This window comes from Bubalus bubalis, chromosome 24, assembly GCF_019923935.1.
Source record: "Bubalus bubalis isolate 160015118507 breed Murrah chromosome 24, NDDB_SH_1, whole genome shotgun sequence".
Classification (NCBI taxonomy): domain Eukaryota; kingdom Metazoa; phylum Chordata; class Mammalia; order Artiodactyla; family Bovidae; genus Bubalus; species Bubalus bubalis.
Window position 1 is genome coordinate 16,037,624 of NC_059180.1, and position 21,690 is coordinate 16,059,313.

General features: G+C 51.9%; 3 protein-coding genes across 5 annotated transcripts in view; 2 read left to right on the plus strand and 1 right to left on the minus strand.

Annotated features, from left to right (window-relative positions):
- C24H16orf92 (chromosome 24 C16orf92 homolog) lies at positions 1-1,002 on the plus strand. Its single transcript, XM_006070596.4, has 4 exons — positions 1-64; positions 382-540; positions 659-746; positions 868-1,002. Exons 1-4 carry the CDS (start codon positions 1-3, stop codon positions 887-889), a joined length of 333 nt encoding a protein of 110 aa, XP_006070658.4. The 3' UTR covers positions 890-1,002.
- Positions 944-12,909, minus strand: TLCD3B (TLC domain containing 3B). 2 transcript variants are annotated; one of them, XM_025274882.3, is made up of 7 exons: positions 12,769-12,909; positions 12,564-12,611; positions 12,012-12,138; positions 7,173-7,256; positions 4,004-4,238; positions 2,788-2,883; positions 944-2,168 (listed from the first exon to the last, which is right to left on the minus strand). In XM_025274882.3, exons 3-7 carry the CDS (start codon positions 12,134-12,136, stop codon positions 1,881-1,883), a joined length of 828 nt encoding a protein of 275 aa, XP_025130667.2. In that variant the 5' UTR covers positions 12,137-12,138; positions 12,564-12,611; positions 12,769-12,909; the 3' UTR covers positions 944-1,880. The 2 variants fall into 2 exon arrangements, with proteins under 2 accessions (XP_025130667.2, XP_006070550.2); XM_006070488.4 differs by lacking the exons at positions 12,012-12,138; positions 12,564-12,611; positions 12,769-12,909 and adding an exon at positions 8,088-8,635 and having other exon boundaries at positions 947-2,168.
- LOC102403941 (keratin-associated protein 10-2) overlaps positions 12,068-21,690 on the plus strand; it is an 18,785-nt gene continuing 9,162 nt past the window's right edge. For both annotated transcript variants that reach the window (XM_044936246.2, XM_045164292.1), the window contains exons 1-3: positions 12,068-12,156; positions 17,496-17,607; positions 17,988-18,188. The gene's annotated coding sequence lies outside the window, so the exon portion shown is untranslated. The remainder of the gene's footprint in view (positions 12,157-17,495; positions 17,608-17,987; positions 18,189-21,690) is intronic.

Consider the following 21,690-nt stretch of genomic DNA (forward strand, 5'->3'; position numbering starts at 1 on the left):
ATGAGGCCAGGGCCGTGGGTGTGGCTGTGGATATGGCTGCTCAGGCTGGGGCCCCTAGAATCAGGTGGGAAGCTGGGAAGAGTGGGGAGGAGGAAGGCTGGGGATCGGGGTCAATGCCGCCACCAACCCCCACACCCCCGCCCCTGCCCCCAGAGGCTGGGAGGCCACGCCTCCACACTTCTATCCCATCCTCCCTGCCCAGCATAGGCCTTCTCCTGGAGGGCTCAGCCAACCCCTAAGAAGTTCTGGGAACAAAATCAAGGCCCTCCACAGCTACACGAAGGCTGTGTGGCCTGGCAGGGCCCTGGGTCTGTCTCAGCCTCTTGGGTGGGGTTCAGGGCTCTGCTTGGCTCTTTCATAGACTTCGCTCTGTGTCCCCAGCACCCAGTCTGGAGAGTGCCAAGGCCTCGGGCCGGGGAGCAGAATCTCTGCTCTTCCTAGACAGACCTGACTTCTTTGATTACCCAGACTCAGACCAAGCCAGGCTCCTGGCCGTGGCCCAGTTCATTGGCGAGAAACCAGTCATCTTTGCTAACTCAGGTATGACCCAGCTTGAGAAGGAGCTGTCCTCCTGGCCAGAGCCTGGAGGATGTCTGCCCTTGGCCCTTCGGTTGGAGTCAAGTCCAGGGTCCCCTGTCTCCCTGTCACTGTCGAGCAGATTCTGACTCCAGGCTCTTCCATCACATCCTGGTCGGTGCTCTGCTGGTGGCCTTCTTCTTCCTGCTTTTCCAGTTCTGCACTCACATGTAAGGCCTATCCCTCACCCCCTCACCCACCGCCCACCGGAACATTGCAGGGAAGAGGCTGAGGGACACAAAGCCCAGGGAGGCAGCGTGACCTCCAACCTCTGATCTCCACACCCCACAGGAGCTGTGAGAAAGGGGCCTAAAAAGCCAGAGGAGAGCCCTGGATTCTGCCCTGGGCACCCATGCCTGCTCTCCTCTCCTGCTGATGAATAAGAGTCCTTGCTTCTTTCTCCCTGACTGCTCAGCTTGGGGGGCCTGCCCTGTCCCACAGTCAATCTGTTATGGTGCTGTCTGCCCCCAGACGCTTGATCCCTCCCCAACCCCAAAGAACTGGGTGACAGGGCCTTGGTGGCGTTCACGCTGATGTCTTTATTAGCAGTCTGTAAAGCACCTCCCAGGGTCCCCCCGACCCCAGATTGGAGGAAGCCTCGAGAAGTCTGTAGCACCAGGGACATGCCAGGGCCCAGGGGCAAGATGTCAGCTTAACAGGGAAGGGGCTGGGCGCTCCCCCACTTGCCCCCCGGGGTTGCTCAGCACTGGGAAGGCTGGGGGGTAGCAGCCACCTCCCTCCCCCCACCCCAACAAATTTGAATAAATAAATAAAATAAATAAGATTCCTCAGGCTGGCCTCCCTTGGAGAGAAGCTGTGGAGATGACCATACCAGGGACGTTAGAGGGGGTGTTGCCTCCCTCCCAGAGGAGTTTGCAGCAGGGGGGCTGGGACGGCCTTGGCAGCAGGGCCTCCCCCACAATTCTTTGAGTCCTGGTCCCGTCAGGCTCCCCACAGCCTCAAAAGCCCTAAGCGGATGAGAAGGGGTGCGCCTTCTTCCTCTTCGCTTCTCCAGGGCCCAGGGGACGTGATGGAGAAAGGGGTATGCAGGAGGGGGTCGACCCCTCGGCTCAGGCACTGTGGGGAGAAGTCCCCTCTTCCTGCCTTCCGTCTCCCCTGGTCCCGGCCCCCAGCCCCTGAAGGGACGTGACTCGACCCCGTCGGAGTCCATCTGTCAGTTTCCGGGGGGCTGTCAGGGCCAGAGGCCCCTGGCTCCCACTCGTAGCCCAGCGGCCCAGAGCCCTGTTCCCACGCGGTGGGGATGGGGGTGGGGTGGGGAGGGTCCCCCGCCCTCGGCCCCACCCTCAGTCCTGGGTCTGACAGGGAGAGGACGGCCGGGAGCCCCGGGGCCGGAAGAGGCGGCAGGCCCCGCGGCAGATGAGGAAGAACCAGTAGAGCTGCGGGGCGAGGAGCAGCGCGGCGCCCAGGTTGACGTGGACAGGGAGGGCGAGGGGCACGGCGAGCAGGGGCAGGCCCGCGTGCCGCCCGTAGGCCCAGTACAGGTAGGGGAAGAGCAGCACCCGGCAGCAAAGGAAGCTGAGCAGCATCAGGGCCCCGTTCACCTTGTGCAGCAGGGTGTGCTGCTGTTTGTACTGCGGGCGGGGCGGGCAGACAGGGGCGGGGTGAGGGGCGGGGCGGGAAGACAGGGGAGGGGCAGGCACATGGGGGCGGGGCGAGCAGACAGGGGCGGGGAGAGGGGCGGGGAAGGCACACGGGGGCGGGGCGGGCAGTCAGGGCCTCCGGCCACGCCCCCTACTCAGCCCCTTGGGCCACCTCCCCCTCCGCCCACCTCCCGGCCTTCCCTCCTTGGGACAGGGCCAGGTTAGGGGCCCCAGGACCCGCCCCCTCTCCCCCTCCCCCTCTGCCCTGACAGCCCACCTATACCCTACCTGATAGCCCCTCCCAGACCTGACTCCACCTGTCCTTTAAAAAATCCCAGTTGTTTTTTAGTTGCTAAGTCGTGTCCCCCTCTTCTGAGACCTCATGGACTGTTGCCCGCCAGGCTCCTCTGTCCATGGAATTCTCCAGGCAAGAATACTTTCCTCCTCCAGGGGATCTTCCCGACCCAGGGACCGAACCCGTGTCTCCTGCATTGGCAGGTGGATTCTTTATCACTGAGCCACCAGGGGATAATCCCAGATTGGTTCCTAAAAGCGCCCAACCCTTCCCTTGTCCTCCCTTCAAGCTAGTAAACCCTCAGTGTCCTCTCACCTGGATGAGAATCTTGCCAAGGCAGACGAAGGGGGTGCTGACCTCTGCCATCAGCAAGCAGCCTAGGAAGAAGTCTCCCTTCCCTTGACGCCACACCTGAGAGGAGAAGGAAACAGCCTGGCCTGAGCCTGGATTCCTGGCAGCACCTGTCCTCCTTCCCTGTCTCCTCTCTGTCCCTTTTGGAGATGCTTCACTCTGAAAGTCTGAGCACAGATGAACAGTATCAAATCTGGGAGCACTAACCCCCCATATCCCTCCAACCTCCCTGCAGGTGAGATGATATCCATGATACTACAGATGAGGATACTGAGTCTCAGAAGCGTGTGTGTGTGCTCAGTCATTCAGTTGTGTCCAACTCTTTGTGACCCCATGGGCTGTAGCCCACCAGTCTTCTCTGTCTATGGAATTTTCCAAGCAAGAATACTGAAGTGGGTTGCCATTTTCTCCTCCAGAGGCTCTGCCCAACCCAGGGATTGAACCCACATCTCTTGTGTCTCCTGCATTGGCAGGCAGATTCTTTATCACTGTGCTACCTGGGAAGCCCTGAGTCTCAGAGGCAGTGGTGTGTGTACATGTGTGTGAAAGTCACTCAGTCATGTTCAACACTTTTCGACCCCATGGACTGAAGCCTGCCAGATTTCTCTGTCCATGGAATTCTCCAGGCAAGAATACTGGAGTGGGTTGCCATTCCGCAAGAATACTGGAGTGGGTTGCCATTCCGTTCTCCAGGGGATCTTCCCAACCCAGGGATCGAACCCAGGTCTCCCACATTGCAGGCGGATTCTTTACCATCTTAGCCACCAGGGAAGCCTGCAGTGGTGTGTGGTGGTGGTAGTTGGTGGTTTAGTTGCTAAGTCGTGTCCGACTCTTGCAACCCCATGGACTGTAGCCTGCCAGGCTCCTCTGTTCATGGGATTTTCTAGGCAAGAATACTGGAGTGGGTTGCCATTTCCTTCTCCAGGAGATCTTCTGGACCGAGGAATCGAACCCAGGTCTCCTGCATTGCAGGCAGATTCTTTACCAACTGAGCTACCAGCTCCAAAACATCACACCTGGGCATGATCTAACCTCTTGCTGTTTGGAGCTGGGCTGGAACTCAGGAAACCCTTCCTGGTGCACTTCATCCTGCAGGGACCTGGACCCAGGGCTTCCTAGGCTCCTACAGTACCAGCATGAGCAGGACACAGGGCCCTAGTTCCCAGCAGCCCCCACTCACCACCGACAGCGGGAAGCACACGAGCACCATGACGGCGTGGTGGAGCACCATGAGGAACTCCTTGTGCAGGTAACCACGTGCCACCGCCCAGGTGCTGCCCGGGGCTCTGGTGCTGCCTTCGTCCCCTCCGTGCCCCTTGACCTGGTGCTTGTGCCAGTGACACAGGAACATGGCATAGATGTCATAGATGAAGTAGGGCACTGCAAACTGCGTGTAGGCGGAAGACAGCCAGTGTCTGTCGGGCAGAGAGAGGGGTGGGGTCAATAAGGGAAGGAGATGGACAGGCAGCTGCCAAGTGCTGGGGGCTATGTTGGATGCATCACAGGAGTCAAATCTCCAGTGATACTTGTAAGAACTCTGAGACAGAAGTAGACTCTCAAATTACACAATGGAATCCCAAGGTGGAGGGCAAGAAACTTGCCCAAGTGATCACAAGATCACTCAGCTGGTAAGCAATAGGGCTGGGGTTCAAACCCGGACTGAGCTCAGAATGCACACATTTTTTTCTTTCTTTCTTTTTGGCCACACAACGTGGCAAGTGGGACCTTAGTTCCCTGACCAGGGATTAAACCCGTGCCCCCTGCAGTGGAAGCAAGCAGTCTTAACCACTGGACTGCCAGGGAAGTCTCTCACTCATTTTTCATATTAATTCATTCATATTCTGTCTCTCTGCAATGTGCTAGGAGAAAAAGGAAGACAGACCAAAAGACAGTCACAGATCTGAGGGCTGAGACAGAGTGAGAAAACAGGCCAGACCAGCTCTAAGAGACAGCAGAGATCAGGACAAATTACAGCAGAAGTGGTAGGAATGGTGGGGAGAGATCATACTGGCTGACATTTAAGTGAAAGCGTTAGTGGTTCAGTCATGTGTCCAACTCTTTGCAACTCTTTGCAATGGACTATAGTCTGCCAGACTCCTCTGTCCATGGAATTCTACTGGAGTGGGTTGCCATTTCCTCCTCCAGGGGATCTTCCCGACCCAGGGATCAAATCTGCGTCTCTTACATTGCAGGCAGATTCTTTACTGTCTGAGTCACCAGGGAAGCCTTGACTGACATTAATTGACTACTTATTATACGAGGGCCCTATTCCAATACTCTAAATCTTTTACAAGCACAAACTTATTTACTTCCCACAAAAAGCCTGTGAAAAGTAAGTATGACTGTCACCCCATTTTACAGGTGAGAGAGGCTGGGTCACCGGACCAAGGGATGAACATGAGACGTCTGGCTCCAGAGCCCTCGCTCTCAGCCCTGCTGCCCTCTAGAAGATTTGGGATGGGAACTGGTGATGCTGTCGTGCTGCTTGTTCTGCCCGAATGTGGCCCCACCTCTTGTTTTTTCAGGTATAGCTAAGCATTAAGAAAACGCTGAGCAAAAGGAGCCAAGAGCAGAGAAAGTTCCATGTGCTTTGAGAGTAAACAAAAATGAAAAGTGCATGAATATGCAACATTGCATTTTTCTTCTTGAGTCAGCACATGGAGTACGTTCTCAGAAGTCCGTAGTCCTGTGACAGGTTCGAGGTGGGGGCGGGAGGTCTAAGAGGCAAACCCAGCGGTACTCCCCAGGCTTGGCAGATAGATGAAAACAAAGTCAGCTGGAAGGCACGCAAATATGAGGGCTGAATAAGAGGGGCTGCTGAAGGGAGAAGTGGAGTGAGACCTGGGGGTGGGCCAGCCAAGGACCAGGGGTGACATGAAAGGAGAAGGTGAACCCTGGGGAAGGCTGGCCTGGAAGAGATGATTTTGGGGGAAAAAAGAAGCAGACAGCCATGCTGGAGTGTGTGACCAGGAGCGAGGGAGGGAGAGAGAGAGGAGAGGAAGTGGCAGCCCAGGTTAGAGACAAAGGGCAGGAAGGTGGAAAGGGGTCTAACTGGCCTGAGAGAAGTTAGAGCAGAGAGTGGCCTAGGGAGTCAGCCACAGCAGACACGGTGACACCACTGGCTTATGGGGGTCCAGACCCTGGGCTCGGGTGTGAAGGGTTAAACCCATCCCCACCCTCTTCAGCAATTAGGTGCTCAGAGGTAGGAACAGCTGTTGCCCCTGGATTAACCCTGATCCTCCCACCTACCTGAGGATTAAGTGGGGAGGGACAAGAACGGACTAGGGGGATGGGGAGGAGAACATGTAAGAGCTGGAAGGTGACCTCTGTGAGAAGGTGAGAGAAGGGAATGTGGGGGTGGGGGAGGATCCAGGCTCCTCTTGGACTCAGGAGGGGAAATGGGGTAAAAGGGCAGGAGGAAGCCAAGTCCCCGGGGCGGGGTCTGAAGAAGTTTAGCATCCACTCTGTATGGCCAGGACTGCTGTAGGCTTCTGACACAAAGTCAGTTCCTCCTCGCAGCAGCCCCTCCAGATAGGGGTGGACCTCACTCCGCAGATGAAGGAATTCAAGGGAAAGAGGAGACACCTCTAGGTCAGGTCATCCAGACCATGTCCCCAGGGCTCAGCAGCCACCAGAGAGGAGGAACAGGATCAGAAGTTAAGGATGGGGCATCATCAGCACCCTCCCAGGCAACTCGCAGCAATGACAGCCTGGGTCCACCTTGAGCTGGCCCGTCAGCACCACGGACAGGGCCCCTTTCCTCCCTCCTCCTGCCCCACGTCTCCGGCCTGGGCTCTTTTGGCAAGCACCAGGCACTGCATCGGCTCCGAGTGCCAAAATTTGGCCTCTTCACCCTTCACTCCCCACCCCACTGTCTAACCATTGGTGGCCTTGTTTTGTGTCATCTGTCCCTCTCACGCACAGAGCTGGCACTGGACACCTGGATTCTGGGAGGAGATGAGGGGTGAGCCTGGCACGAACGAGTAGGGAAGCACCCCAGTTGGGTACTGGTTGGAAATGGGGTCTGAGGGGGTGAAATAGTGGGAGGAGGGCGGGGAGGAAATGACACTCAGAACCTACTATGATCCAAGAGGCTGGGAAACCTAGGAGCTGCCTTGAGAATCCTTTTTGCTCCCCGTTTCTCCTCCTGGTGTTGACCTTTAAGGACAGGATGTGGATAAATTTGTCTCGGGGTGTTGAGTTGCAGCTATTGTAGTTAACTTGCTCAAGCCCAAGTTAAGGGCTTGGAGTTCACTGAGGGAGTCCCCCGGATGATCTGTACCCCACTCAAGGGTCACATGCACACAGTCTGCTGGAATGGGGGGGAGCGGTGGTCTCATGGCACTTACTGGTCATCTATGATGTGCTTGCAGGAGGTGGAGACGATATAGCCAGCAGTGGAGGCCATTACAGCTTGGACAGAGGACACTAGCCTAGGAGGAAGAGGAAGTAGCTGTAAAGGAGGGAGATGCGCCCCTTGGTTCCTCCTCTTTACTGTCCAGCTTCTGTGCTTCTCGGGTGCTCCCTGCCCATCTTTTCCCCAGGCTGCCTCGCCTGGGACTCAGCCCCACCACTTCAGCCTCCAGGATTGCTACGGAGTCGCCTTCCTCTCAGGAGGACACCCGGGAGGTCATCGTGAGGTGAGACAATGCCGAGAACCAGTGGCAGATAACAAGGTCCCTTCCAGGGAAGGGACAGGGGTCGGGGGGTGACAGCACAGGATGGTGAGGGGAAGCCCTGGGCCTGTTCTTACACCTCTCAGCTGCCTAGTCATTGTGGGTCATCCCTGGCCCCTCGGTTGCCCCTGATTCGCCTCCCAGCTACTTTCCCGCTCTCTGCTTGCCAGCCACCATACTCCCCTCCCCAACTCTGGCCCGCATTCCAGGACTGTGCAGAGTTCCACCGTTCACTTATCTGTCCCTCATTCCCCCAGACACAGCAACCCCCCTCCCCAATGATACATGGCCCCTTCCTGTGTTCCCTAGTATCCTATAGGAATGTTTTGGTCACATGCCAGCCCTGTTTTGGAGGGTAGGAGGCTGAATGGGAAAGGGAAGCAGAGCAGACTGAATCCTAGTAGACCAGATGGCTGGGTTTGGATGAGGTCTCCTGGGACAGTGAGTAAGGCAGTGCAGAGAGAAGGAAGCTGGAGGCAGAGCCCACCGACCACTTCAGGAGGCCCTGGTCCCTATCTGGCCAAGGGTCCCTTCCATCCCCATGCAGCCTGGGAAGGGGAGGGGGCGGAGGGAAGGCAGGCAGTTTACCTGGCTGAGACAATGACCGCGTCGGCCTCCTCCCAGCGCAGCTGGGGCAGCCGCTGGAGCGTGTTCTTGGAGAGGAGGAAGAGTCCGGGGAACACCACCCCCCCGGCCACCATGGGGGTCAGCATGGTGGCTCAGGCCTCCGGCAGGAAGCCCGGAAGCAGCCGGGAAAGGGCTGGGAGGCCGAGCTGAAGGGAGTTACGGGGGTGGAGAAGGGACGCCAGGCCGGGGAAGGAGAGAGAAGAAGAGAAAGGGGCACAAAGGGGACAGACAGGGTGGGGAGGGGATGGGACTGGAGAGCCCTACCCGCCCAGGATCAGAGAAAGGGAGTTAGATGGAGACTGGGCAGATGGGAGAGACTGGGGGAAAGGGAGGATCCGAGCAAGGGAGCCAGAGAGAGCCAGCCAGAGGGTTGGGAGCAAGCCGAGGAGAGGACTGGGTGAGAGGACAGAGGGAGAGGGGACAGGACGAGGAGGCTGCGGATGGGGGAGGGGAGGGAGAGAGGCAGGTGGGGGGGGGCTTACGTGGAGAGGCTGGGAGGGCCCGAGGGGGCGGGGTGGGGGTGGGGGTGGGACTGTGGTGCCAGCTCTGAAGGGGAGGGGAGGGAGGGAGGGAGGGAGGGAGGGAGGGAGGGGAGGGAGACCGAGGAGCGGCCGGGCAGGCGGTCAGCGGTCAGCACCGCTCTCCCGCCTCTCGCTGCCACCAGAGTGCCCGCGGCCCGGCCCAGAGGCAGCCCCGGGGCATTATGGAGAGGTCGGGCCCAGCCCCCTGCCCCCTCGGCGGGGAGGGGGCGGGGGGAGGGGAAATCACCAGCTTGGGGAGGGCGGGGGGAGGAGGAGGGAGTTGATGGCACCGACCAGACACCCAGAAACCGGACCTGCAGCGGCGTCTCCCCATGCAGCTCTGAGCCACAGCAGTGGCTGCGACAGAGATGGGGGGAGCAGAGAAAGAGGGAGGGGGAGGCCCTTAAAGAGACAGCCGCTGCGGCAGGCACAGGGGGCTGCTGAGGACAAGGGCCAAGGGCGGGACTGCTCTCCTCTGGGGCTCCTTGGCCAGCTGGGAGGGCGGCCCTGGGCCCCCAGATGGGCCTGAGCCCGTTTCCCACCAGCAGTTTGCAAATGCCTGCCATCTCCTCCTCCGCCAAGGCCTCTCAATACTTATTCCTCAGCTGCCTTGGGGTCCCAGCTTAGGGGCACCCATTCCCACAGAGAGTAAGAGGATTCCCTGGGAAGGGACCAGAAGTTAGTGCAGCTCGCTGTCTCAGAAAGTTGAGTTTAGGGAATGGATGGGAATAAAAATACACCTTAACACAGTATCAGATTCAGAGACCTCCAAAACTCTGAGGTATAAGACCCTGATGGCTCAGATGGTAAAGAACATGCTTGCCAATGCAGGAGATGCTGATTCGATCCCTGGGTTGGGAAGATCCCCTGGAGGAGGAAATGACAACCCACTCCAGTATTCTTGCCTGGAGAATCCCCATGGATGGAGGAGCTTGGTGGGGCTACCGTCCATGGGGTCTCAGAGTTAGACATGACTTAGTGACTAAAAACAAAGCAACACATACTTTAACATGAGGTGCCTCTGGGTCCCAACTCCACTGCGAGACTGTCCCGTGACCACCTCTAACTACTGTAACAGCATTGAGGTAACTGCATGTATCTCCTTTTTGCAGGTCAAGCAATAGTCCCAAGGCTTTCAGTGACTCTCCCTAAGACCAGGTAGCTAAGAAGACAGGAGCCCTCTCATACTGGCTGGCAGGCTTTGAAGAGGAAGCACAGTGTCTCCGAAAACTCACTTCAAGCCCGAGGATGCCCCTGCCTGTGTCCTTCAGGCTGCCTGGCTTCCTCAAGGCCCTGGTCACTCTCTTCCTCGTCAGGTTTATGATGGTCCCAGCTCCCCTTCCTCTGCAACTTCACAGCCCAGTTTCCATGGGGGAAAGGCCCCTGATTTGAGCCCCTCAGTCCACTGCAAGGAAATTGAGGCCCAGTGCCTTGGCCACGATCTCGCTGCAGTTCAGAGACTCAGCCAGAACTACACTGGCCTCTGAGCAGCTTCTCACACTTTCATGCCGCCTCCCTAGAATTCGGCCTTCTCATCCTGAACTCAACCTCCCCGTAGACTTCTGCATGACGTGGGGTCCTGCTACCAAAACCATACTTTGGTTTCCAAGTCTGCCCTAAGATATGCTTCCATAGCAACTGTACGATTTGCCTCTCTCTGTCCAAAGCCTAACCAAAGGACTGGGATTTGCTATTTTGTGCTGCCCTCTAGTGGCTTGCTGTGGAAACAGACCCTGAGAAGTCTCTGGCCTTAGGCAGCAGAAGCTAAGAAGTTAAGAGGCAACAGTGGACCTAGCTTCCTGGCTTCAGGGCTTCACTTAAAGGAAAAAGGGACCCAACTTCCTGAGTGTTTACTATGTACTGGGCACGGGGTGAAGTGGTTTCTGTTTATTCTTATTTAACCGTCCCAGATTATAGCATCTTTGTCTATATTACAAACAAGAAACTGAGGTTTAGACAATTAAGAAAAAAAAAGGAAGACGACAAAAAAGTTGCCCAAGATAAACAGCTATGAGAACTGGCAAAGCTGGCTTTCAAACCCATGTTTGCATAGGGCCAAAGCCAAAGATGGGCAAAGCTTCAGGATGGTGCTGCGTTGGGGCGAGGACAGGTGACAGCAAGCCACCCTGACTACTGGGTTGAGGACCACTGACCTGGTGAAGGGGCTGTGGCTTCACTTTGGATAGCAGAGATTAAAACAGGTAGGGATTTTTTTTTCCTTTTTTTGGTCTTTCAGACACCTAGGTATTATAAGTTCTGCCTTCTGCCAGCTCCTCCTCCTCCCTAAGGTTTGGGGATAGTTCACCAGTGTTTTACTAATCTTTGTCAAATAGACCACAAATTTGCAGTGCGCATGCGTGCTAGATCACTTCAATCATGTCCAGCTGTTTGGACCCCATGGACTGTAGCCTGCCAGGCATCTCTGTCCATGGGATTCTCCAGAGAAGAATACTGGAGTAAGTTGCTATGCCCTCCTCCAGGGGATCTTTCTGACCCAGGAATAATAATAAAAAGTTCAACTTTTAAGAAAAAATGAGAAGATCAGACAACACTGGGGCCACACTTTAATTACATGATGCTTGGCTGGAGCCGAGCAGTTGCTGCCCCCATTGGGATAAACGTAGTCCTCTGGCTCAGGCAGTCCGCACAGAGCCTATATCTCTTGTGTCACTTGAAGGAGTTTGCAACAACTATTTTTATTTTTTTTTTATTTTGGCCATGCAGGGCTTCCCAGGTGGCTCAGCTTATGAGATCTCAGTTCCCTGACTGGGGATGGAACCCAGGCCCCTGGCAATGAGAGCACTGAAGCCTAATCACTGGATTGCCAGGGAATTCCCTGGCCCTATTCTATAGATGTGAATTCACCTTACCCTTGCACAACATTCCATGAAGAATGGAAGGTGAGTATTCTTGTTAAATCCATTTACTAATGGGGACTCTGAAGTTCAGAGAGGTTAAGTGGCTTGCAAGAGATCCCATTGTTGTTGCTATTTAGTGGATAAGTTGTGTCAGACTCCTTTGTGACCCCATGGACCGTAGCCCACCAGGCTCCTCTGTCCATGGGATTATCCTAGCAAGAATACTGGAGTGGGATGCCATTCCCTTCTCCAGGAGATTTCCTGACCTGAGGTTGGAACCCGAGTCTCCTGCATCTCCTGAATTGGCAGGCGGATTCTTTACCACTGAACCACCTGGGAAACCAGAAATCCCATAGAGAGTGTCTTTCGATTCTATACCCCCACCCAGCCACCCTCACATACACACACAGTCTGCTTCTGCTCTCATCACTAACTCTTCCTGGAAGTAGGAGACCAGCTTCCCCAGCCCTGGCCCCAGGAAGGATGTCCTTGCCCTGTCCTCTTACTTGGATGCCACCAAAACAGCCTCTTGTTTCTCCATCCGCAGGTTGGAATGGTTCTGCAGACCCCAGCAGAGGACAGCAAAGCTCAGCGGGAAGAAGATACAGCCCAGGACAAAGAGCAGAGGCATGCCTGTCTGGGGTAGAGAAGGTAAGATGGCTGGGAGAACACCTTAGCACATTGTCCCTCAGACTCACAGACCACGTCCCCGCCAATCCCTATAACTCAGTGGCCTATAGGATGCATTTTTCTGTAACCATCAAAATCCATCAGGCATAGCTCTTTCCTGATCTGAGATCCTTATTGCACTTTAAATATGCCTTATCCTTGAGCAACTGGACATCCTAATTTTGTCTTATCAATCCAGTTCCATTAATTTATGTTCTTTGTAATCAAAGAAGCTGGTCTATACCTCCCAGCCCATCTCACACCTTAAAATTCCTTCTTTCTCTTTCAATTCTAAGTACGTGCCTGCGATTTCTTAATTCACCCCATCCAAGCTCTATCCTCCCACCCTAACCTCTTTGTGTCTCCTCTCCCCTCTCCTAGGTCCTCACCTGGGAAGGGCAAGGTGGAGGCTAGAGAGGGAGGCTGGTGACTTTCATCTGCACTCAGAAATCGGAAAAAAACGAGGGGGCAGGTGTTTAGACTGTAAAGATAACCGAAATTAGAAAAAAAAATAGTTCTTTTAAAAGGAAAACTCTAAGTATTATCCCATTTAAAAAGCAAACAAACAATAGGAAAACCTTTGAAAACATTTACATATATGTTATTTTTGTCTGGAAAAGCCTCTTCTCCCATCCACTCCAGGGAAAGGAGGGGTGGGAAAGGCCCAGAAAGGATGAAGAGAGTAAGGGCCTGCCATCCTGCACCCCTTAAGCAGCTTTGAGGGGACCCTTTCAGGATACAAGGAAGGCGTCAAACTGCAAGGGCAGGAGGTGGAGGCAGTTCTACAGAGGCAGTTGGAGGGGGCGGGAACATCACCTTCCTATTGGTGGACTGGTGGACGGTTTGGAAAATGCCATCTTCCTATTGGCCCACTTCTTGACACATGTGCCGTATCGTATGCTTCATGGCAGAGGGGCCTGCTTGGGGGCGGGGCAGAGGGGGCGAAACCATCTAACACAGAACAGATCAATTAGAATTCGTTGATGGTTTGAAGGACAACTAGGATTCAAGGGTAGAGCTGAACGAGGGGACAGGAAGAGGAGGTGGGGGAAATGAGAGCTGCCCAAGCAGTCAGTGCTTTAACAGGCGGTATAGGATAACAGTTAAGACGGCAGGTCCTAGGGTGCGAGCATCTGAATTTCAAATTCAGAGTCCACGGATAATGGATAATAAAAGAAACATACCGTATGGCTCCATTTGGACGAAGTTGCAAACGGGCAAAATAACTTCCATGAAAAATCTGAACACCAAGCGTTTAACTTAGTGGGATGTACTGAGAGGAGACTTCAGGGAGCCTTCTGAGGGGTTGGGAATGCCCTTATATAGATCGTGGGCATTTACACATAAACCTCCTATGTGCATTTTAAGGTCAACTGGATTTTTTTTTTTTTAATGGTGCCCAGAGACATGTGGAATCTTGGTTTCCCACTAGGGATGGAACCCTTACCCCTTGCAATGGAAGAACGGAGTCTTAACCACTGGACTGCCAGGGAAATTCCTAGAATTTTTAAAACGTTAAACAAATTTAGGCTCTTCCATTCCCTGAGTGGTGGTTGGCTAATCTCCGTGGGCCTCAATTCTTTCATCTGTGAAGTTAGGATAATAATGCCAGCTCATTAAATGCTACTTATACAGACACTGATCTGAGTGTTTAGCAATATTAAGTCATTTTTTCAAAACAACGTTTCAGATGGGGAGGATTATTGTACCCATTTTACAGGTGAGGAAACAGAGGCATGGAGAGAACTGGTACCTTTTCCAAGGTTATGCAATATGGTTTTTTCCAACCATATTTTCTGAATGTATTGGTCTCTCATGTTAAATGGATATAGAAAACTCATAAACTCATTTTCCTAAAGAAACTGAAACGTTAAGAGAAAAAAGGAACAAAACAGCACTGAACAAAATTTAGACATGTCATCCACATTTTCAGAGCTTATCTCTGCTAACAGTTCTTACTTGTTTACTCCATATTTCCTCCTCTGGATGGGCCTTTGAAAATTAAAGGTTAAATCAAGAGTGAGATAAAACTGTTGAAAATGAGACTCTGGTTGCCTAACCGGTATCCATTTTTAACATCTTATTTAGCTGGAGACTGAAGTGTGCTTAATTAAAAAACTATATTTCCCAGCTGGCTAATGTAATAATGTAAACTGAAATCATTATGTGGGGTTATGAGGAAAGCACCTTTTTAAAAAGGACACACTGCAGTCACAAAGAAAGAACTATGTGAAAGATACAGAACTGAGGTTTGAAACCAGATAGCCTGAAGCAAGTCTGCCCTGTCACCTTCCCTGTTCCTGTATAAGCTCATTTCAAGGATTAAATAGAGATAACATGGATAACCTTGGTTCAGAGCCTGTTAGCTACATGGGCACTCACTGAACACAAGGCACTAAAATACTAATATACTTTATCCCATTTAAGCATCACTGCAGTCTTTTGAAAAATGTCCCCCATTTTATAGCTGTCCAGTTGAGGCTCGGAGAAGTTAGATGACTTGTTCTGGGATTGCACAGTAAATGGCAGCGCTGGGACTCAGACCCTGGTCAACAGGACTGCTGCCCTCCAAGGTGGGAGCAGAGAGGAAAGGAGACAAGGGAGGCAGAGGGAGGAATATTAGGGGAGGCAGTGAAGAGGAAGCCATTTTCCCCTCTGGTGCAGAGGGCCAGTCGTTGCCCTCTGCAGCCATGGGCTTACCCCGGAATAGAGACTGCGGAAGGGGAGAGTCCATGAGCTGGTAAAGGTCAGGCCCTAGTTTCACTGGAATCTGGGCATTCTCTTCCACGTTTCTTTCCTTATCAGGTTCTTCCTGTTCAGAGTTAAACAGTCCAAGGCTGCATGGGCTGGCCTGAGAGAGATAAGTAAGGAGGGGAGAAAAAGAAAAACCGTGGTTTAGAGCAATGACTTTCACCATTTTTTTACAGAGAGACACATTTCATGACTCAGCACATGCACACACATGCCAAACTTTCTCACAATACTTTCAGATTCTGATTATGTGCAGGGCACACTGTATTGTATCATTTTCCCTTTTTATCATTTTTTATCTCCCAAAATGCTTATCATGGCCCATTAAGCCTATTTCACAACCCACTTATGAGTAGCAACCCGAGTTGCTGGTTAAGGGCAGTATTTCTCAACTTCTTTTCACTATTGCTCCCCCAGCCTTTTTTAGACATTCTGTTTCCTAATGACCGTATTTCATGCACTTTTGATAACATAGATATGCTGTATTTGTTGTTCAGTTGCTCAGTCGTGTCCAACTCTTTGTGAACCCATGGACTGCAGCATGTCAGGCCTTCCTGTCCATCACCAACTCCCAGAGCTTGCTCAAACTCATGTCCATTGAGTCGGTGATGCCATCCAACCATCTCATCCTCTGTCGACCCCTTCTCCTCCTGCCTTCAATCCTTCCCAGCATCAGGGTCTTTTCCAATGAGTCAATTCTTCTTATCATGGCCAAAGCATTGCAGTTTCAGCTTCAACATCAGTCCTTCCAATGAATATTCAGGGTTGATTTCCTTTAGGACCAACTGGCTAGATCTCCTTGCTGTCCAAGGGACTCTCAAGAATCTTCTCCAGCACCACAGTTCAAGGCATCAATTCTTTGGCACTCAGCCTTTTTTATTGTCCAGCCCTCATATCTGTACGTGACTACTGGAAACGCCATAGCTTTGACTATGTGGACCTTCGTAGGCACCTATATATCTGTGCTTTATATAGGGCTGCCCCGGTGGCTCAGATGGAAAAGAATACACCTGCAATGCAGGAGACGTGGGTTTGATCCCTGGATCAGGAACATCCCCTGGAGAAAGGAATGGCTACCCACTCCAGAATATCAATATTTAAAAGATCCCCACCCCTGAACCAATTTCTACCCTCTTTTTTTTTGGGGGGGGGGGGCTCTTATCTCTGTTGAGAATGCACAGGAGACATCATCAGTTCAGTTGCTCAGTCATGTCTGACTCTTTGCGACCCCATGGTCTGCAGGACGCCAGGCCTCCCTGTCCATCACCAACTCCCAGAGCTTGCTCAAACTCATGTGCATCGAGTCGGTGATGCCATCCAACCATCTCATCGTTTGTTGTTCCTTTGTCGTCCTTTGTTGTCCTGCCTTCAACCTTTCCCAGCATCAGGGTCTTTTCCAATGAATCAGTTCTTCTCATCAGGTGACCAAAGTATTGGAGCTTCAGCTTCAGCATCAGTCCTTCCAGTGAATATTCAGGACTGATTTCCTTTAAGGTTGACTGGTTTGATCTCCTTGCAGTCCAAGGGACTCTCAAGGAGATATCATAGCAACTCATTTTCTGAACCACCTTTACACACAGCATCCCAACATCCAGTGAGATAGTACTAGTTCCACTCTGCCCATGAATAAGCTGAGGCTGCAAGGTGATATTAATTATTGAAGATTGAGATGGCTGGTAAATGGATTAGGAATCCAGAGACCAACCCAGATCCTTGCTCAGCTGCTTAATCATCTTTTCCAAGGCTTCACTTCCTCAGGTGGAAAATGGTGGGATTTCCAAAGAAGTGTTCATTAAGCCTCAGGTCCTCCCCCACATATAAGCTAATAATAACAAACATTTATACTGGCCACCTACTCCAGTATTGTTGCCTGGAGAATTACATGGACAGAGGAGCCTGGCAGGCTACAGTCCATGGGGTTGCAAAGAGTTGGACATGACTGAGTGACTAACACACACACACAGTATATACCAGATGTCAGGCACACATCTATGCCCTTCGCATATTTTAACTAATATAATCCTTACAATAATCCAAGAGGGAGATACTATTTTTTTTTAATTTTTCATATGGACCATTTTTAAGTGTTTATTGAATTTGTGACAATGTTGTTTCTGTCTTATGTTTTGCTTTTTTTTGGCCACAAGACGTGGAATCTTAGCTCCCCCACCAGGGATCCGACCCTCACCCCCTGCATTGGAAGGTGAAGTCTCAACCACTAGACCACCAGGGAAGTCCCATGGGAGATGTCATTATTAATTTCCTTTTCCAGATGAGGGAATCGAGGCACAGAGAAGTTGTGTGTCCTGCCCAAGGTCACACAGGTCAGAAGTGGCAATGCTGGGATTTGAACCTATAGTCTGGGTTCCAGAGTACCTGCTTTTAACCATGTCTGTTGAAAGGAAACATTTTATCAGTACTGAAAAAACTGAAAACCAATATCACTTGTTGTAAATAAGGTAAACAAAATAAAATGAAAAAACTTGTTCTTACATTCTCATTAGATATCATCCCACGCTCAGAATTCTGAGCCCGAGGCCTTCTCTCTCTCTCTCTTTGTTAAAAACAAGACAAGACAAGCAAGGATAGAGAGGTGTTAAAGGGCTTCTGGCAGCAAAAGGAGCCTTTGTCCTGGAATAATCAGATGTGTTGAAAGAGAACTGGAAAGAGAATGGCTTTCAGGTGAGTGTGTGTGTGTGTGTGTGCCTGTGCACACACGCTTTCTTTCTGACCGGTGTACCATCTAAAACAGCAGTCCCCAAGCTTTTTGGCATCAGGGACTGGTTTGGTTGAAGACAATTATTCCAATGACCAAGGGGTTGGGGGTGGGGGGGGAGAGTGGGTTGCGCGGGGGAGGATAAGGTGGGTTAGAGGGGTGTGGGGTGGTTTCAGGATGATTCCAGCTCATTATATGTTTGTGCACAATATTTCTAATCTAATGCCATCACTGATTTGACGGGAAGTACCTGGTCGGTGGCCCAGGGGTTGGGGACCCTTAATCTAAAATAAACCCAAGATGGGACGCATTCCACACACCCTGATCCCCTGTCTGGGTGTTTCAGGAGTGTCTGAACATCCCGATAAGGAAGGCCGACACACCAGCCAGTCCTGGCTGGGACTGCAGTCCCAAGCTACCAGTGCCTCTGGAAGGCAGCTGGCAGCGCCCACAGGGAGAGGGGCAGCGAGGGGTGGCACTGCCACCATGCCCATCAAGGCTCCGACGACTTCGGCCGCAGCTTTCCTGCCCCAGCCTGGCCCCTCAGGTGAGTCTCTCTCTCACCCTCCAAGGGGACCTCACACACCTGTCACACAGTTTACCCTGGACCTGGAGTTTACCGTTTCCCCGCTCTTTCAGCCTCCTTTAAGTCCAAATGCTGACTCGCACATCTTCTTTGCCTGGGTGCTGTGCCGCCTCGGCCCTGCGGAGGTGTGCAGGTGTGACTATCATCAAAGCCTGTGAATAAGTAAACGATAAGCTTGTTTCCCACATGATACCCAGGAAAGGGTTCAATTCCCCCTCCCTGTGCTCTGGGGTGCGTCCTGGCCAGCATGCCAGATCATTTATTATTTAGTGCTTTTTTTTGGTATCTGTCCCAAGTTAGTTTCAGGCAAGTTCAGTCCCAGTCTTCATCTGTACAATAGAAAAGGGCACAACTGGTGAGCTAAAGTGAGAAAATCAAGCATCCAGACCCTTTTTTCCTCTCATGGGTTGGCTGTGTGATCTTCATCAAGTGTCAGAACCTCTCTGAGCTTCAGTTGAATACCCAGAGTCCCATTGCCTGGGCCCAAATCTTAGTTCTGTCACTTACTAACCAGGAGAACTTATGTGAGTGATTGAACTCCTCTGAGCCTCAGGCTTCTTATCTACAAAATGAGGACGAGAGCAGCCCTCTGCACAGGGCTCCGGGATGACTGAATGAGATGTATGGAAACACAATTCAGTGTGGCACTGTAAATATTCACTGTGACAGTCGTTAATGGTTCTGTTGTTCACTTATTTATGTATTTATGCGCGCACCTTGCAGCATCACGCAGGATCTTAGTTCCCTGACCAGGTATCGAACTTGTGCCCCTCGCAGCGGAAGTGTGGAGTCTTAACCTTTGGAGCACCAGGGGAGTCCCCCTGTCGTTCTGTTTTTTTTTTTTTTTTTTTTTTTTTTGAGCCCTCTTCTGTACCAGTTGCTCTACATACTTGTCTTCTAATCATCACAATGAACCTTGTCAGTGTCTTACGTAATCCCTATTTGCCAGGGGAAGGCTGAGGTTTGGGGAAGTCAACTGACTCGCCCAAGGTCACCTAGACACATGGAGGCATAACTAGAATTCAAACCTATATCTTGCCTGGTTCTAAAATTCCTTTTCAACTGAGTCCTAATTTGTTTCTATCTGTAACATTAGAAACTTTGGAAATGATAGTTTCTTCCACTTTCATTTTACTGTTAGGATGAAAGAAGACCAAGGCTGTGAAGAGGCCTCTAGTGATGCTCTAACTCAGCTCAGCTTCTTATTCCCTCAGTGATAAGAAGTAATTAAGCATAGATCTTTCATTTTCATAATGAGGAGGTTGATGAACCCCTTCTTCATCTCTGGGAGGCAATATTATCTGATGTCCAGAGGAGGGAGTTGAAAGTATTAGATAAAAATCACAACTGTTAGGTTCCCTTCCCACATCCAAGCCCAGGTCTGCAGAGGTGTCTTTCATTGTCTGGGTTTTCTCTGCATCTCAGGTCCCCCACCACGGTGAATGGAAGGACGCAATCTTTTACTCTCTTTCCCAGGGCCAGTGTAAAACAGGTGAGACTATCTGATATTGCCAGCTTTGAACTTTAGGTAAAGGGAGGTCTTATGGCTATTTGGCTATTGTGAAGTCAGTTTCTCCCTGCCTCCAGGGAATGGTGTGATGTGGGTAGAAGTGGGGCCCTGGCAAAGGGGTGCATTCATCCCCCTCCTCCTGGCTTGCCTTGCAAAGAGCAGACCTGGTGCCCTGTCCACCCTCCTGCATAATGTATGCTCCCGTGGTAGGAACAGAATACCATCCATGGCGAGTTTGGCCACTGCAGCCCATGGATGTGTCCAGAGGTCTTGCCAAGGCTGACATCTCTCTGTTGGCAGGAGGTGAAGGGAGGGCGGGGCCCTGTGTCACCTGAAGCCTTTTCCTGGTCTGAGGTGGGAACTGGTTTCATCTTGGGTCTCAGGATTCTGCAAAGATAGGGGCAGACGAGAAGACAGCCCTAAGCAGGCAGTCTGACCCAGACTTAGACTCAACAGAGGTGACACTGGGAACAGCTAGACTCGGGTTTTCTGGGCTTGAAGCTCCCTCTGAGTGGGCCGGGGTGGCAGAGCCAGTGGGACCTTCTCAGTGTGGTCGAGGGGTAAGGGGAGACCTGGGAACCAGGGGCACAGACCCTGGTGATTTCATACACCCCCTGTGTTGGAAAGCAAAGTCCCAGCCGCTGGACTGCCAGGGAAGTCTCTCTCTTTTTAAAATATTTATTTATTTGGCTGTTGGGTCTTAATTGTGGCATACGAGATCTTCAGTTTACAGCATGTGGAATCTAGTTCCCTGAGCTGGGATCAAACCCGGCCCCCTGCATTGGGAGCTCGGAGTCTTAGCCACTAGGCCACCAGGGAGGTCTCTCCCCTGGCAATTTCCTTTTTTTTTTTGAATGTGGGTCATTTTTTTAAAAGTCATTATTGAATTTGTTGCAATATTGTTTCTCTTTTATGTTTTGGCACTTTGACCAACAGGCAGGTGGGATCTTAGCGCCCTGACTAGGGATTGAACCTGTGTACTCTGCATTGGAAGGCAAAGTCCCAATCGCTGGACTGCCAGGGAAGTTCCTTAAAAAAAAATATTTATTTATTTGGCTGCACCAGGTCTCAGTTGTGGCATGTGGAATCTTCAATCTTAGTTGCAGCATTCAGGATCTTTGCTACTGCTAAGTCACTTTAGTCGTGTCCGACTCTGTGCGACCCCATAGACGGCAGCCCACCAGGCTCCCCCATCCCTGGGATTCTCCAGGCAAGAACACTGGAGTGGGTTGCCATTTCCTTCTCCAATGCATGAAAGTGAAAAGTGAAACTGAAGTTGCTTAGTCGTGTCCGACCTTTAGTGACCCCACGGACTGCAGCCTACCAGGCTCCTCCGTCCATGGGATTTTCCAGGCAAGAGTACTGGAGTGGGGTACCATTGCCTTCTCCCAAGTTGTGATATATGAACTCTTCTTTGCGGTGTGTGGGATCTAGTTGCCTGACCAGGGATCAAACCCAGACTCCCTGCATTGGGAGCTCAGAGTCTTAGCCACTGGACCACTAGGGAAGTCCCAGCCCTAGCCATTTCTGTGGCTGCCTCCCGGTGCAGGAAACTCTTCAGGCAGCAGCCATGGTGAGGTATATTGGGGCAGAGAATGTGCACAGAAGTAGGTGTACTGGGTTGCTTTCAGGGGAACATGCCAGGATGCAGTAACCAAGGGTTACATCATGAATGAATAAACCAAGGTAGCTCAGTGGTAAAGAATCCACCTGCCAAGCAGGAGATGCTGGTTAGATCCCTGAGTCAGGAAGATCCCCTAGAGAAGGAAATGGCAACCTACTCCAGTATTCTTGTCTGGAAAATCCCATGAAGAGAGGAGCCTGGTGAGCTACAGCCCATGGGGTGGCAAAGAGTTGGATACAACTTATGGACTAAACAATAACAACAGGGGACTTCTCTGGTGGTCTGGCGGCTAAGACTCCCGTACTCCCAATACAGGGGGCCCAGGTTCC

Coding starts and splice junctions, on each gene's coding strand:
- C24H16orf92 (XM_006070596.4), top strand. CDS start 1: ATGAGGCCAGGGCCGTGGGTGTGGCTGTGGATATGGCTGCTCAGGCTG. Junction 65..381: donor GCTGGGGCCCCTAGAATCAG/GTGGGAAGCTGG, acceptor CTGTGTCCCCAG/CACCCAGTCTGGAGAGTGCC. Junction 541..658: donor AGTCATCTTTGCTAACTCAG/GTATGACCCAGC, acceptor ACTGTCGAGCAG/ATTCTGACTCCAGGCTCTTC.
- TLCD3B (XM_025274882.3), bottom strand. CDS start 12,136: ATGCCTCTGCTCTTTGTCCTGGGCTGTATCTTCTTCCCGCTGAGCTTT. Junction 7,257..12,011: donor GCTGTTTTGGTGGCATCCAA/GTAAGAGGACAG, acceptor TCTTCCTCCTAG/GCTAGTGTCCTCTGTCCAAG. Junction 2,884..4,003: donor TGTGCTTCCCGCTGTCGGTG/GTGAGTGGGGGC, acceptor TTCTCCTCTCAG/GTGTGGCGTCAAGGGAAGGG.